Genomic DNA, 16,182 nt, shown 5'->3' on the forward strand with positions numbered 1-16,182 from the left:
ATTTTAAATGGAAGCTGAAACGAAATTTTATTTATTCCCTTCCCTTTTAAGAAAAGGGAACCAACACTTAACAAAACCAGATACTTACTATACATTGTTTTATTTACTATTCAACAGAACTCTGTGAAGTGTCTTATCCATTTTCCAGAGGAGAGCAAACATTAAAGAATAAATTGTTTAAGATTCAAGCAGGTAGGAAGTGGCTGGACAGTTTTAGAATTCAGGTTTACCGGCCTCCAAATCCTGTTCTCTTGGGTCTCCACCATAGAATGAGATTGGAGTTTATGGTCAATGTAGGATTGGGATAAATCTCTTTATATGGTTCCCTTTAAAACGTCTAACTATTGAGTTTAACTATTAGTTTTTAAAGTTGTAACCATCTAAGAAGGAAGTTCTAATAGAAACAAACCTCTTGAAATCCAAGCTCAGTATCAGAAATAGTCTGAAAATACTGTTGGTTGATGAAACCATAAGGAAATTCAAATTTTAGTCCAGAAAACAACAGCTAGAAAGCAGATGGACAAGGTCACCATTTCACCCTTACCAGGATGGTAAACTGGCAAATAACTTCTGGCTGGAAAGAGTCTACCAAGAGGAGTCCTCTCATCCAGGGCTTTTCATTTTTTTAATTTTTCAAACAATGATAACTTTAAGATTTTTTTAAGTTTATTTATTTTGAGAGCAAGAGAAAGAGCACAAGCAGGGGAGGGGCAGAGAGAGAGAGAGGGACAGGGTTGAGAATCCCAAGCAGGCTCGGCACCATCAGCACAGAGCCCAACGTGGAGCTGAAACCCACAAACCGTGAGATCATGACCTGAGCCCAAATCAAGAGTTGGACGCTTAACCCCCGGGCACTCCTAAACAACGATAATTTAAAAGGAGAGACACTGTTTTTCTTCCCAGTCTCCATAGAACCTTACCTTCACACCTGTCTCAGGTGAACTGAACATCACTACTTGGGAATAAACGTTTGGGGTGGCTTGGAGGAGGCAACTCAAAGGAGCCACTAGGAGGATGTCTGGTTGTAATCAAGCCGGGGAGCTGAATTAGAAAGTGAGTCTAGGAAGCTGATGACAATTCAGGTATGAAACAGAGAGCCAGGGGTCCCATTTTAAAGCCAAAAATGGGGAGAAGAGAAGGAAAAAGGAAGAAGGAAATAAGTATTGGGGGGAAAAGGGGTGTAAGGAGTTATTCTTTAATGGGCATAGAGTTCCATTTTGGAATGATGAAGAGGCCTGAAGATGGATGGTGCTGATGGTTACTCAGCAGTGAGTGTCCTTACACCATTGAACTGTACATTTAAAAATGGTCAACATGGCAAATTTTAAGCTATGCCTATTTGCCACAATTTTCTGAATTGGAAAAAGGATCTGAATAGACATTTCTCCAACCAAGCAGGGATTAGGATTGGAAAGAAGACATGTGATTGTACTTTTATTAGGTCCATCGCATAAAGTTATTTTTACCTGACAAATTATTTTTTGTGGCTGTGTTGTCTTTTAAGAGTTCTGTTTTCGTAAAGCAGGCAGCTGCGTACACAAGCAGATTTGTCCTCAGTGAGCCATCCTCGCTGGAAGCGGGGTCTATGCTGAGATGTGAGGCCGTAACAACAGCCCAGTGTTCACTCGGTGGCAATGCACCTTCATACCTTTTCTCAACAGACATTTACTAAGAACCTAGTATGTTTCATGTAAAATTGACATTTCTGGGAATACAGCATTTACAAAAAATTTTCAAAGTTCATTTATTTATTTTGAAAGAGAGAGAGGCAGGGAGGAGCAGAGAGAGAATCCAAGCAGGCTCCACACTGTCAGTGCAGAGCCCGATGTGGGGCTCAGACTCACGAACCATCAGACCAGGCCCCGAGCCAAAATCAAGAGTCAGCCGCTTAACCGACAGAGCCATCCAGGCACTCCTGGGAATACAGTATTGAACAAAACAGTCCCTGTTCTCATGAATCTTACCTAATGAGGGTGCCAGGCAGTAAACCCACATGCAAACAGTGACAGTCCAAGCACTTCTCATATAATAAGGATCATCTCAAAAAGTAGAAATGCTCAAAGAATGGTCCTAGCCACTGAGTTTTGACAGAGGACAGCCACAAAGAAATAAAGGAGAATATATAGGAGCTTTCTTTATATATTTTCTTTTTTCGGTCTCCATTTTTGGTATTTTGACTCCCCCTGGGAGTTATTAGGGAAGACAGATGGTAACCTGGTTTAGCTACCCACAAGCCTGCAGAGGTACCAACATTGTGCAAGCAGAGTGAGAAAGCCAAGCTCAGAAGGTCACGAAGCTTGCTGATGGCACAGATAAACCTCCTGAAATTCCAGTCCAGGACTCTGATTTTTCCTTTGCGCCATGATTTTACACACAATTAAGTAGCTTTGTTCACCACCTTCTCTCTCTCTCTCTCTCTCTCTCTCTCTCTCCCGACTCACATATGCAGACACACAGGCAAAGAACTAAAATAGGAAAAAAAAATACTAATTTTGCTGGAAATTTTGTTAGATGGCAGGGTCATCCCACCAATTCCAGAAATGTGCAAGATGAGTACGAGACACATTTCATGGCTTGCGTGCAACATTAATCTTTCCATTCTTTTTACCGAATCTTAGCATTTGGTTACTTTTCCGCCTTTAAGTGTCCTAAGAGCCAGTTCTTAGCAGGCTGGATTATACATTCTGCTCCACTGTTAAAATGAACACCACAGCCAAAATGTGCTCAGGATTCTAAGTCCAACATAATGGAGGTGGATATAAAAGCAGGGTATTGAGCAGGATTGAGGACTTTATGTGGAATCCAACAGGATCTTGTTTCTGTGATTTTTTTCTTGGCCCAAATCTTCAATTTATTACTGGAAGCAAAACCCCATATTGAAAAGAGCAGGTATAAATGACTGCTCTGGAAATCTCTTTTCCATTGCTGCATAAACTGATTTTTAAAGGCATAAAAGAAGTTTTCTTGGATTCCACCTTCATGTCCAGGGGTCACCTTCCGTGAAATAGCCTCCGAGGTGGGCAGCCTATTTCATCCCCGGTAGCCTCACTTGCTATACATCTCACTGAAAATATTCTAAATATGAAATGTCATATTTAGAAAAATATTTTCTAATTTTTTCCTATAATGTTTTAGAATATTTTTTTAAGTTCATTTATTTTGAGAGAGAGAGAGCACGCACATGTGCAAGTGGGGGAGGGGCAGAGAGAGAGAGAGGGAGGGAGAGAGAGAGAGAGAGAGAGAGAGAGAATACCAAGCAGGCTCTGCACTGTCAGGGCAGAGCCTGACGTGGGGCTCAAACCCACGAACTGTGAGATCATGAGCTGAGCCGAAATCAAGAGTTGGAAGCTTAACCAACTGAGCCACCCAGGCACCCCAGAATATTTTCTCAAATAGTGTGGTACAAATCTTGTATACTGTGTCTGATATAGTAGAGGAATTTAGCCTTCTTTCATATATAAAAAGTCCTTAATTTTAAAAGTGTTTGTTCAAAATTCCCTTTGTCACTTGGTTTGAAACTCAAATAATTTTCCCATAGAGACAGCGAGGAACTTGATGGTAAGGTCTCCAGGTTGGCCTATCATAGTTTACTTAGCTCATGACATTGCTCAAGGATAATACTGTACTAACAGCATGGGACAGGCCAAATACCATGTGCATGGACGTTTCTGTATCTTTGAGACTCAAGAGAGATGCCAAAAGCATATGCCTAACTCAAAGCCCCAGACAGCTGTGTGATAGAAAAGTCCTTCACTTTCTCTATCCGCTGGGAGTAGAGGAACCATCACCCACGGTGAATTCCTTGACTAGGATGTTTGCTGGGGAAGGTCGGTAGGGTAGGGATGCAATGCACGGTGTGGAAGACAGAAGTGTCAGGCATGAATAGGAAGAGAAAACCTGGGACTTGTCCCTACCTGACCACCAGATGCACGCATCCACCCTCCTTCCCATTTTCCTTGGTTGCCACGGCCTAATCCACCCACTTCTTTTTTTTTCCTGGCTGTCGTGTGGCCCCTCCAGTCTAGGGTCTGGTTTCGTTTTCGTTTTGTCTTGACTTCCTCTGGCATTTGCAGAGCAAACATGGTGCTACAGCTCCTCTCTTCCAGAACGAGCACCCGACACCCCTGAACACTTCTGTAGCATTACAGGAAGCATGAGGAACGAAAGTCTCTCATAGGCCTTTTCCTTCTTTCTCATTTACATCCTACAGGAGAAAGAGTCATCCTTGGATGATCTATGGATTTTTAGGCGACATGAGGGCTAGATTCCTGTCTTACTGTAAAACCAACAGAAATGATCCTCAGAATCCCCTCAAGGGACTTGGATTGGTTGAGGCTAGGTGTGGGATAGATAAGGGGATCATGAGCAGAGCCTCACCCCATACTTACAAGAATCTAGATTTTTCCACATGTGACATGGAATCATGTGAGAAGTGCAGTCTTACTCAAATCAAGAACTTCCATGTATGTATTTTATCCAGATAAATCCAGATAATACAAATTGTCAGTGTGGACCCTGGTCAGTAATCTTCAGTGAGACCAGGGTTATTGACTTTCATGCAAAACCTCAATTATTAGTATTTTTAAATGATTAATTTTTATGTATTAGAAAGTATATCTGAAGAATCTTTCTGTTCAACTATAGGATAGAAAATTTTAGAAATGAGTCCTCAGCAAAATGATATGTCATTGAAAACAAAGGAATTAGAACTTTGAATGTAAACTTTCTGTGAAGAACAGAGGACAAAACAATCATCTGACTAAACTACTCTTTACGGTCTGCTAAATACTGTGGGCATTCCGGCTGCCTTGGGTTGTTCTTTTTGAGTGTGAAACTCATTGCCATATTTGAGAACTTTCTTCCGCAACCCGCACGTGTGCCTAGCCTTCCTACATACATGCAAGCCCATTTTGAAATCAAGTCAAATGTGGCACAAGATGTTGCCTTCTCTCAGAATACTATTCCCCCAAATGATGACTGGGACTATTTTCCAAAGTGTGTTTTCATATACCACTAATTATCTTTGAATTGTCTGTGTGGTTCAAGTTTACAAATAGTCTTGAAATAGGCCAGAGTGCTTACAAATGTTCATTTATTAACCCGTATCATTAGAACTGCTCTGATAAGGTTATGGTCACTGAGACCAAAGACATTTGCTTTTGACTTTAGTAATCCATTCTGTGATTAAGTATGGAATGAGTTTGCAGCCAAAAATGGACCCATGGGCCTCTGCCTTTGTACATTTCACCTCAACCAAAATACTTCACAAGTTTGGCCTCTCAGACAAAATTAGGGAATTTCAGACAGTTGTGACTGACATGAGAAGTACTAGAGAAAAGACGGAGAGAATATTAAACAGTAGACAGACTGAAGGAGGGAGGGATGCCAGTAGATAGTAGTGAAGAGAAACATGCACGACAGAATAGAAAGAAAAAAAAAAACCCTGTAAATAAAGAAAAAAAATATTAGCCTGGTGAGCAACAAGCAAGCTTCCCTAGCTTGGCCATAGTTGTAGGAAATGCCATTCGGTTTTCAATTTTTTAATTAATAATAAGTTCTGTTTAAAAAGATAGCGAAACATCCTTTTAAAAATTACCTTCCAAGGAAACAGGGCCTTGTAACCATGAAACAGATTGTCTAAGGAATCAACCAAGTCTAGAAGTTTTCTTCAAGTGGCTCTTTTTTTTATCCGCCTTGTTTCCGTCTTTGTGAGTGATTCTTCCCCAGCCTGGAATATTTTTCCCTTATCGATATATAACAGGCAGTAGGGGAATGGTTTATTTTTCTCGAATATTCCCTAATCCTGAATTTCCCTGAAAGACTGCAGAGATATATGTTGCACAAAGGGTTCTTTTCCTGCCCCCATTACTATATCGCACTTGTGAGTGGTCTGTTGGTATGCTACTGATGGCAGCTTTGTGGGATCGTGTCCTCAGTAAATACTTTTTATGCGCTCCGTGCACCCAACAGTTAATACGTGCCTCCCTAGACACTAGAGATATAAAGATGAATGAAACATGGCCTCATTCTTAAAAACTTTGCTGTGGACCCGGTTAATGCAACAGCCTTGCTCAGAAATGTGCATTAGAGATCCCATGCTAGTATTCAGATCCACTGAGATTCCTTCAGATTTCAGCAAAACCATACAAACATAGTATGAGGCATATTTTATCTACATCATCAAACTCAACACTCCAAAGACACTGTTGGATGGCTATTCACAGGAAGATTTAAGTAAAACATTGTTCTTCTCTTCTAATTATTTTGTGGTTTGGATCCGTAGGAACAGTTGGTCTTTTCATTGAAATGTTTTTCATATCAATTAAGCCAAGCAGTAAGAGTCCTTACTGACTTTAATATTGAGCTAACATTTTGAAAGATAATTCATCTGGCATCCCGTGAATCTTTGTCATGAACACATTTATATAACAAGTATGAATATTTCTGGAAGTCATCTGGAAGCTCACCATAACCTAGGGTATTCATATGTTCAGTTCCTGGCTATCCACCACGAGGCAGAAAACTCAGAAAGTGTTAGTAGTTGGTGCCTCTGAGGCCTAGAGAAATCCTATGCTGATCTCTCTTCTTTGGCTAACTAGCTAACCAGGGCTAGTTAGTTCAGCGGTTGAGTGGATGATGCCGATGCACTCAAGTTCAGTGTTTCAGCCTCTGCATGGACTATTTTGCTTTCAACCAAGTGCATTTCTTACTCTGGCCAGCTGTTTTTCAAGTGTCCACCAAGGGTAAGAGCATATGGTTGGCTCAGCCAAAATCTAACATCATCTTGGAAGAGAGAAGGCAATGTGGATATTTCCTATCTGGTGAATCAGTAAAGGGAGGGACAGTATTTTTTTCTTAGAGGGTGCCTGTTGGTCAAGTACCCTATTCCTTTGGGTGAAAGTCAAATGTCTGCAAGTTGCAGGATTAACTCCCCAGTGTTGCCTACAGCATTGACTGTTACCTGGCTCAGGAAGCTAGCAATCCAGGCTTAATGGATCTCTCCTCCCAGTAAATAAGGCACAAACCAGCATTCAGCCCAAAGATATATTTGACCCACAGAGTTGTTTTCTATAATGTCAAGTAGTTGCTGAATTCCCATCCTCTTTTGGAAAACAGAAAGGCCAAGCAATGTGGAGCCCAGGTTTCTGCAGGTAGCCATTGGCTGGAGCTGACTAGCTGCTCCGCCATTCCTTCCAGGCACGGGCCCTCCCATCTGCCACACTCCCTACCTGACCCACTCACTCATGTGCATTTCCTGCCTGGGCCCCTCAGTCAGTCAGCTTAATATGCAGGGACCCTGTCTTCTTTTTAATAAATTTGACTGCTGTTGCACTATGAAGCAAATTGTATACGCACTTCCCGGAGGATGCAGAGATTATTAAATGGCTGCTCATAACACATTTGAGGGGAAAACAACCCATTTGATATTCTTTGGGGCCATTCATGCTTTGTCTTCAGCAAATATGTATTAGACTAATTGTATACTGGGTTCATATGGGAATAATTTAAGGATATGGATTAAGCAGAATCATCAGATTCTCAAATCTGACCACCTGAAGGAAATGCTAATTAAAAAGTAGACTCCACTGCAGCCAAGTAATATTTTTTGCATCACCGATACTCTTGTTACAACTAGAGGGTCCACCAAAGAGTTATCCCTGACCTCATAATTTGAGATCGAGTGGGTCTTTATTTTAAAAATAGTTTTAAAATGTTTTAAATTGCCCAATATTGTGGACATCAGCTAGTCTCATTTTTGTGGGTTCTCCTTTAGTGGAAAAAGGAATTAAAAATAATACTTTTAAAAGTTCAAAATATTGATTTACCATACAAGATTGGCTAAAATCTTATTTTAGACCTTTCTTCATCATGGTTCTCCTTCTATGAGAAAAGACTTAAATTTGAGAGACTGGTCTATCAGAGAGATGAACAGAAGTACATCCTGTTCAGTGTATTTGATTTCTTTCCCATCACATACCATACTGGGGTCCCCTGAGGCTGAAGCAGTGGACCTGTGACTGGGAGGAGGGGCTTCCACTGCTGTGAGCAGACACATGTGCAGCAGCCACCGGGAGGAGCCCTGGGTAGGATGTGGTTGCCCCACCCCCCACCCCCCGGCAAGGACCAAGCAGCCCCAGGGTCCCTCAGCAATTTCTCCCCACATGGCTCCTGCGGACAGTCACTGCTGCCTCCAACACAGGGCTCCATGCTGTTTGCTCTAGACTCTAGCCCACGGCCCCGCCTTTCCCTGGTTCCCAGGCTCCCACAGGGCTTCTTCTGAGCACTGATCTCCACCGGCCCCATGAGAGGTATAGACATGTCCTTTGGAATCACTGTTTTCCCCGGTCATCACAGACTGTCACTATACCTGGAGGGGACTCCCGTGCCAGCAGACAGAATGAGCCAACAACTCTAACTCATGCTGGTTTGCACAAGCACTTTGTACGTCGTGCAAGCCGGTTAAAACCGTTTGTGCTGCTTTTCCTGTGTGTCTGCAAAATACGACTGGCAATACTGACCTAGCTCTTAGGGCTCTGGTAAAAATCGCTCAGAGCCTCCCAGAAAATCAAGGAGGCATCTATTCAAATTACACCAAAACAACAATGATGTTTCAGAGAGGAGATTTCTGGGGAATCCAGTGTGGTAGCCAGCTCTCTGACATATATGTGTGTGTGTGTATATATATATATATATATATATATATATATATATATATATATATTCTGGCAGACCCAGGGGCCAGGGGAATGTTCGATTGCCCCTTCCAAGAAAACACAGGAGGTTGAGGAAGGAACTTTGGAGATCAGTCTCAGTTTGGGCAAGTGCAGGACAAGAAGGGTGCCACTGACAGCCAGTCTATCGAGGTCACTTTGGTGGACTGTGATTTAATTAACTGCTCTTTAAAATGGACAGGCTGAGGATTAGGACTTGTCAAAATCCGATTCATAGCCCATGTTTCAGGGCCACGTATAAATCTGTTCTTTTAAGAATGCACATTTTGTACCTAAATTGAAATATTCAGACACCCACGGAAGGTTTTGATCCTGCTGGCCATTAAAATTACAATGGAGATTGAAGAAATCTTTATGTGTAGAACAAATTTTATATGTCCATATAGAATTAGTAAGAAAGAAAATCTCTGAGAAGAGGCAGCAGGGAAGCATACAAAATGTACCTGTTTGTCTTTATTTTAAAATTATGTTTCTTTGCTGTGAATTAAAAATATAATCTGACTAAAGAAAAACCAGATTTCAAACTAGACAGAAGAGCCCTCTTTACTTCCAAATGGCTTCCCTACACCCTACCCTCTATACTCCCTCCCCCCCCCCCCCCCCCACACACACACTTGGCTCTTCTCTTCCCTCCAGGGGTCTCCCTCCAGCTGGAACTTGTTCTGTCCCCTCCGTGGGCCCCATGGCCTGTCGTGTCCCACATCCTATACCATCAGAAGCAGCAGTCAAATGGGCGGTAGCTGTATCAGAGGCACTCAGTTGGTAACTGTTCCTCATCTGGACTCCTGTCTGCATCTCCAGACTGTATTTCACCCCAGAGTACACTTAATTCAGATTGTACCAGCAAGCTGTATTTCTCAGGGGGGAGAAAAAGTAATAATCAAATTACATTTTCAAGAAAAATGCTACCATCCAAAAAAATGAAACACTCAAAGCTTTCTTTTAAAATCAAATCTCTTGGACTTCTTGAAGCTCATGGCTGCCAGGAGAGTTATTCATTTTTTTATACCACATACCATAGTCCACAAGTTAGCCAAAGACATGGCCAGAGTTTCCCGGTGTAGAGGCCAGGTGGCAGTAACAGCTGACAGATAGTAGCATCGGCCATTCTTGTTTATGTCTTTATCCATATAACGAATCCTGTGTAAACTGAGGCGGAGGGTCCAGGCAAGCTGGGTGAGTCCAGTTAACTCTCTCAGTTAACTTCAAGGTTAATTTGCAATTCCTTTAAACCCGAGTGGTTGTACATGTCTCTTTGTCAAATGTAAGTCCAAAGCGTTGCTGCGACTAATTTCTGTCACACAAATTTCCCCTTTGCTAGGCTTTCTGTAGGATACCTTCCTTTCCAGGCAGTTCAGAATATCACTCTATGTGGCAATATAGTGTCACTTAGTAAGCAAGAATGTAAATATATTCTAAAATATGTATTATTTATGTATCAGTTTAAGAAATTGCAAAATTTTGTCCCATAAATATTTTAGGGAGACTTGCTGAAGTAAAAGAATAAAGAGAAAAAGGACATGATTTGATGTCCTGGGGCACATTCTTATTTGGAAGCCTTATAGACAGCACTGAAGCTGAGGGATTAAATAGAATAATTTCTATTTAATAGTCAAGTCTCTAAATCCAAAAGTGAAGTTACAATACGACCAGCTGAATTTGGTATTAGCAACTTGCAACGGGCTCTTCAAGGATACTGTGATAATATTTACATATAAAATCATTACATCTCATTTTTATTTGTGTATCAGTGTGCCAGGACATCAGTATATAAGTATACAAGACAAGGAATGCTATTTTTCCCAGTTAATTTTAAATTTCTAGGAACTTAAAAAAAAAAAAAACAAAGAATGAACGTATCTGAGAAGTTTTGAGTTTATATTTAGTATAAATATTTAATATAAATGAGTTCTTCCTCTATTTTTATCAATTCCATACACATCTGTATGTTCCAATAAATTAAAGGATATGGTTTATTTCATGGGAGGAATTAATTTGAGTTTGTACTATTTGCGCATATACTAAAACTGTTTTATGTAAACTGCAGGAGCACCCACTTAAAAGGAAAAAATATCCACGTGTGAATTCTAACATAATAGGATAAGAAATTATGCTTGTAGAAATAAGGCTTTAATTGGGAGTTGCATCCCAGTGTGCAGGAATATTAGCTTGGCCATACAGAATTTTTACTGGCTTTTTCCTAAACACTCTTACCACTTTGATAAATAAATATTTCATCCATTGCACAAAGTTTGGTTGAAGTATTGCACAAAGAATAAATACTTTTGTTAGAACGTGTTAAAAGCTTGGCTTTTTAAATGCTTGACCTTTAGAGGACTGGGTCACCCAAGGCAAACTCCCTGTCTTTTGCAAAGGTATGAAGTTGGAAATGAGCTTGGAAATCAGACTCCTGGGACCAAGATTTGCATCTGATAGTTTAGCTTTATCTGTGCTTTTGGATTTATTAAGAATGCTTTAACTGCTTTATTAGAACATTGTCCCTTTTTCTCTTTCATTTGGGACGTTCGTACATTCTCTACTGGTTATTATATCTTGGGAACAAAATTACTTTGGATGGGAAAACACCTCTGAATTTTACATGCGCGTAAATAATAGATAATACTTAATTTGTTATACATTTAAAAATATTTATATTTAAACTTTTCCCACAACTTTTCATATACAAATGAATTCTCTGATTAGACTCCCTGATCACCTTAGCAAATACTAATTGAATGAATATGTGAACATACAAGAAAGAGATATGAGGCAAAGACTAAAAAGGAGATCGGGGTCTAAACACACTGCATGCCCACATATCCACTATCAGAGTTTTACAGAAAATAAAATTCTGTGCATTTGCCTCACTGCTGTTTACAGCGGCCACATAGCATCAGCGCCTGAGTATAAAAATTTTCAGCATGGAGGGTGGGGAGTGTTGAAGATGACGATTGCATCAAAAGATCACAATATATCAAAATGAGAAATTGAAGAAAATTCCTATTTTCAAAGAGTAAAAAACTGAAACTCATTATGTTCCCTCCCAGCAGGATGTCTAAAGCATGCTTGTCTTTTTCTTTAACAGATAATTCTGAAATAATCAGCAGAAACGGAATGGAATGCCAAGAATCCGCATTGAGAATAACTAAACATTGTTACTGTACATACTATCCTGTTTCCTCCTCAATAGAATTGCCACAAACTGCATGCTAAATAAAGATTTAGTTCTTCTGGACAGACCACAACTGTAAGAAGCTAGTGCTGCTATATCATATATGAGTATTAAATATGGTATGCTTAGTATATTCCAACCTAAGATAGTTAACTACCTGAGACCAGCTGTGACGTTTAAAGACATAAAGAATAAAGTTTACTTTTCAAGGGTTTCTAAACATAGTTTCTGTCCTAGGAATATTGTCTTATCTCCATAACTATAGCTGATGCAGAAAGTCCAACCAATGTACTCATTTCGATTGAGAATACTTTCAAGTTAGCAATAAGCGATTAGCATTAGTTAAAAAAAAAAAAAAATCTATTCCGAGGGCAGGTTCTAACGCCAATTACTGTCATTTCATTTACCCGCTGGATCAAAGAGTATGTTTCGCTTCTTCACAACATGAATGCTGCAGCAAAGGTGGGAAGTGAAGTAAAACGGACGCCTGTCCCGCAGGTCTAAAATTTGAATGGAAGTTCAAGCACAAGTACGGGGGACACATCAAAGTGTGGTTGTTTGGTTTGCCTGGAGATGCCGCATTGAATCATGTGATTCTAGAATAACATTAACTAGATTGAAAAAAGAAACTTTGCACGGTATGAGCTTCATACCCCACCAAACAAAGTCTTGAAGGTATTATTTTACAAGTATATTTTTAAAGTTGTTTTATAAGAGAGACTTTGTAGAAGTGCCTAGATTTTGCCAGACTTCATCCAGCTTGACCAGAATGAGAGGCCCATGCCAACAGTCTAATCGGAGGGATTAGTTTTTCAAACTCACCATCCAGTTGCCTGTTACAGAATAACTTCTAAACTAAACACCTAGTCAAACAACGAAGCTGTAGGTGAGGAGATCTGTATAATATTCTAATTTAAGTAAGTTTGAGTTTAGTCACTGAAAATTTGACTGTGACTTTAATCTAAATTACTATGTAAACAAAAAGTAGATAGCTTCACTTTTTAAAAAATCCATTACTGTTTTGCATTTCAAAAGTTGGATTAAAGGGTTGTAACTGACTACAGCATGGAAAAAAAATAGTTCTTTTAATTCTTTCACCTTAAAGCATATTTTATGTCTCAAAAGTATAAAAAACTTTAATACAAGTACATACATATTATATATACACATACATATATATACTATATATGGATGAAACATATTTTAATGTTGTTTACTTTTTTAAATACTTGGTTGATCTTCAAGGTAATAGCGATACAATTAAATTTTGTTCAGAAAGTTTGTTTTAAAGTTTATTTTAAGCACTATCGTACCAAATATTTCATATTTCACATTTTATATGTTGCACATAGCCTATACAGTACCTACATAGTTTTTAAATTATTGTTTAAAAAACAAAACAGCTGTTATAAATGAATATTATGTGTAATTGTTTAAAACATCCATTTTCTTTGTGAACATATTAGTGATTGAAGTATTTTGACTTTTGAGATTGAATGTAAAATATTTTAAATTTTGGCATCACTGCCTGTTCTGAGAACTGGATGCACCAACCATATCATTTTCGTTTGAGCAAAAAGAAATCCACCATTTTACTTAACGTTGGTCAAAGTCTAATGACTCTCTTTCTATTGTAGATTTGATAACCCCATCAAAAGAAAATCACATTCTAAGTGTAATCTTACATAGTGCTTGTATCGTTGCATTTGTTTTAATTTGTGGGAAAGTATCGTATCTAACTTGTATTTCTTTGGTAGTTTCATCTTTATGTATTATCGATATTTGTAATTTTCTCAACTATAACAATGTAGTTATGCTACAACTTGCCTGAAACATTCAAACTTGTTCCATTTTTCTTTTCTTTTTTTTTCTTTGTTATTTCACTTAAACTCATTGAAAACATAGTATGCGTTACTAAAAGGTCAATTACAGGAATCACTGAAATATTTTTGTAGACTAATTGTTGTAACATTGTCTTTCTTTCTTTTGTTTCATGATTTTGATTTTTAAAATTATTAGCACACAGCTATTTTCAGCCCTTTAATAATGCAGCATCAAAAACATCACCTGTATCCCCAAATGAATATAGAAGACTGTATTTTTACTATGATATCCATTTTCCAGAATTGTGATTATAATATGCAAAGAGTCATAAATATGCCATTTACAATAAGGAGGAGGCAAGGCAAATGCATAGATGTACAAATATATGTACAACAGATTTTGCTTTTTATTTATTTATAATGTAATTTTATAGAATAATTCCGGGATTTGAGAGGATCTAAAACTATTTTTCTGTATAAATATTATTTGCCAAAAGTTTGTTTATATTCAGAAGTCTGACTATGATGAATAAATCTTAAATGCTTTGTTTAATTACAAAAATAAAATCACCAATGTCCAAGACACGAAGATAGCAACTCAACAAATACTGTAGTTAAGAGACGAACTCACCACTTGTATGGGAACTACATTTCACTCTTGGTTTTCAGGATATAACAGCACTTCACCGAAATATTCTTTCAGCCATACCACTGGTAACATTTCTACTAAATCTTTCTGTACCACTTAAAGAATTCCCTCATTCATTACCTTACAGTGTAAACAGGAGTCTAATTTGTATCAACTCTATGTTTTGGTTGTAATATTCAGTTCACTCACCCAATGTACAACCAATGAAATAAAAGAAGCATTTAAAAGCATTTCTAGTCTTGTTCCTTTTTGTGTGGAGACAGACTGGTAATTAGCCAAACAAAACAGTCTCCACAATCGCACAGAAAACATTTGGGGACTTCAAAGAAGAGCAAGCTCTGGTCTTCAGATGGGAGACTGACAGGTTTTGCTTTTAACTTTGGTTTTTTAACCGTAAGGAAAGCAATTTAAAGGGATCACTTTGGAAGTTCTTTTAGTATTCCTTGAAACTAAAATAAACAGTAAATTCCCAGCAGTGCTGTTTATTGTTTATTTTACCCAAGGGATACAGGAGTGCTGATGCGTACAGGCACCTGTACCCCAATGTTTAGAGCAGCACTTTCAACAATAGCCAAATTATGGAAAGAGCCTAACTGTCCATGAACTGACGAATGGATAAAGAAGTTGTGGTTTATATACACAATGGAATACTACTTGCCAATGAGAAAGAATGAAATCTGGCCTTTTGTAGCAACGTGGATGGAACTGGAGAGTGTGATGCTAAGTGAAATAAGTCATACAGAGAAAGACAGATACCGTATGTTTTCACTCCTATGTGGATCCTGAGAAACTTAACAGAAGACCATGGGGGAGGGGAAGGGGGAAAAAAGTGAGAGAGGGAGGGAGCCAAACCATAAAAGACTCTTTAAAACTGAGAACAAACTGAGGGCTGATGGGGGGTGGGAGAGTGGGGAGGGTGGATGATGGGCATTGAGGAGGGCACCTGTTGGGAGGAGCACTGGGTGTTGTGTGGAAACAAATTTGACAATAAATTTCATATTTAAACAAATTAAAAAATAATAAACAATAAATCCCACCACTCAGCCCTCTTCTTCAGGATTCTGCCTGATAATGAAGAGAACCGCAGCCACCAAATGGGAACAAAATATTAGTTTCATTAAGACAAGGAAGTGCCCATTAATCCACAAGACAGGCTTCTGGTGAGAGCCTGACTGGACAACAGGCTCAGCCCCGTGGCTGCAGAGGCACAATGGTGAGTCCTGTTCCATATGGACATCCTGGCCAGGTGGGCTAAGGAGAGGACAGAAACTTAGCATGACACCTGAGGGCAGGTGTTCAACAAAGAGAGTTCCCCCAAGAGGTGGTGGGTACCTTCTCCCATTTCTCCTTCCTCAGCCCTTTGGGGCCCACAGTATTTCTCAAGGAGGGGGGTGTTAGCTGTGGGGTTTAAACGGTCCTTGTCACGCTGAGTTTGGCAGAAATCACCTCCTCTGTGTGCCAGGGCAGGAACGGGGGGAAGACAAGAACGTTTGCTCCACAGCAGGTTTGAAGCTTCAGCCCTCTGAGTGGTTACGAAAGCCCTCACAGGGAAGAGTAGGAAACAATCAGCAGCACATCAGGCAGATGCAAAATAAAGTCACCTGTATTTTTAAACTGTGCCATCGGGATTTCCATGGGTAAAAAATACTTTCACACCTTTGTGGATGTTGGAAAAACTGGCTACCTGTCTGGACGAGCAATGTTTTCACTGTAATGCAGAAAAAAGCTGCTATCATATCAGTCACGCATTACAAGAAAACATTCTCGGTTAATAGTTAAGTTCGAGGTATCGACTTTAGAGAACAA

At 39.3% G+C, this 16,182-nt stretch overlaps 1 protein-coding gene across 4 annotated transcripts in view; it reads left to right on the forward strand.

Moving 5' to 3' along the window:
• The window catches only part of MBNL2 (muscleblind like splicing regulator 2), a 159,280-nt gene extending 144,674 nt beyond the window's left edge, over positions 1-14,606 (forward strand). For all 4 annotated transcript variants that reach the window (XM_047871674.1, XM_047871667.1, XM_047871691.1 and 1 more), the window contains one exon: positions 11,818-14,606. In XM_047871674.1, coding sequence (XP_047727630.1) covers positions 11,818-11,832 — 15 coding nt within the window. In that variant the 3' untranslated portion in view covers positions 11,833-14,606. The remainder of the gene's footprint in view (positions 1-11,817) is intronic.
• The last annotated feature ends 1,576 nt before the right edge of the window (positions 14,607-16,182 follow it).

The sequence above is a fragment of the Prionailurus viverrinus genome, chromosome A1, assembly GCF_022837055.1.
Source record: "Prionailurus viverrinus isolate Anna chromosome A1, UM_Priviv_1.0, whole genome shotgun sequence".
NCBI classification, from domain to species: Eukaryota; Metazoa; Chordata; class Mammalia; order Carnivora; family Felidae; genus Prionailurus; species Prionailurus viverrinus.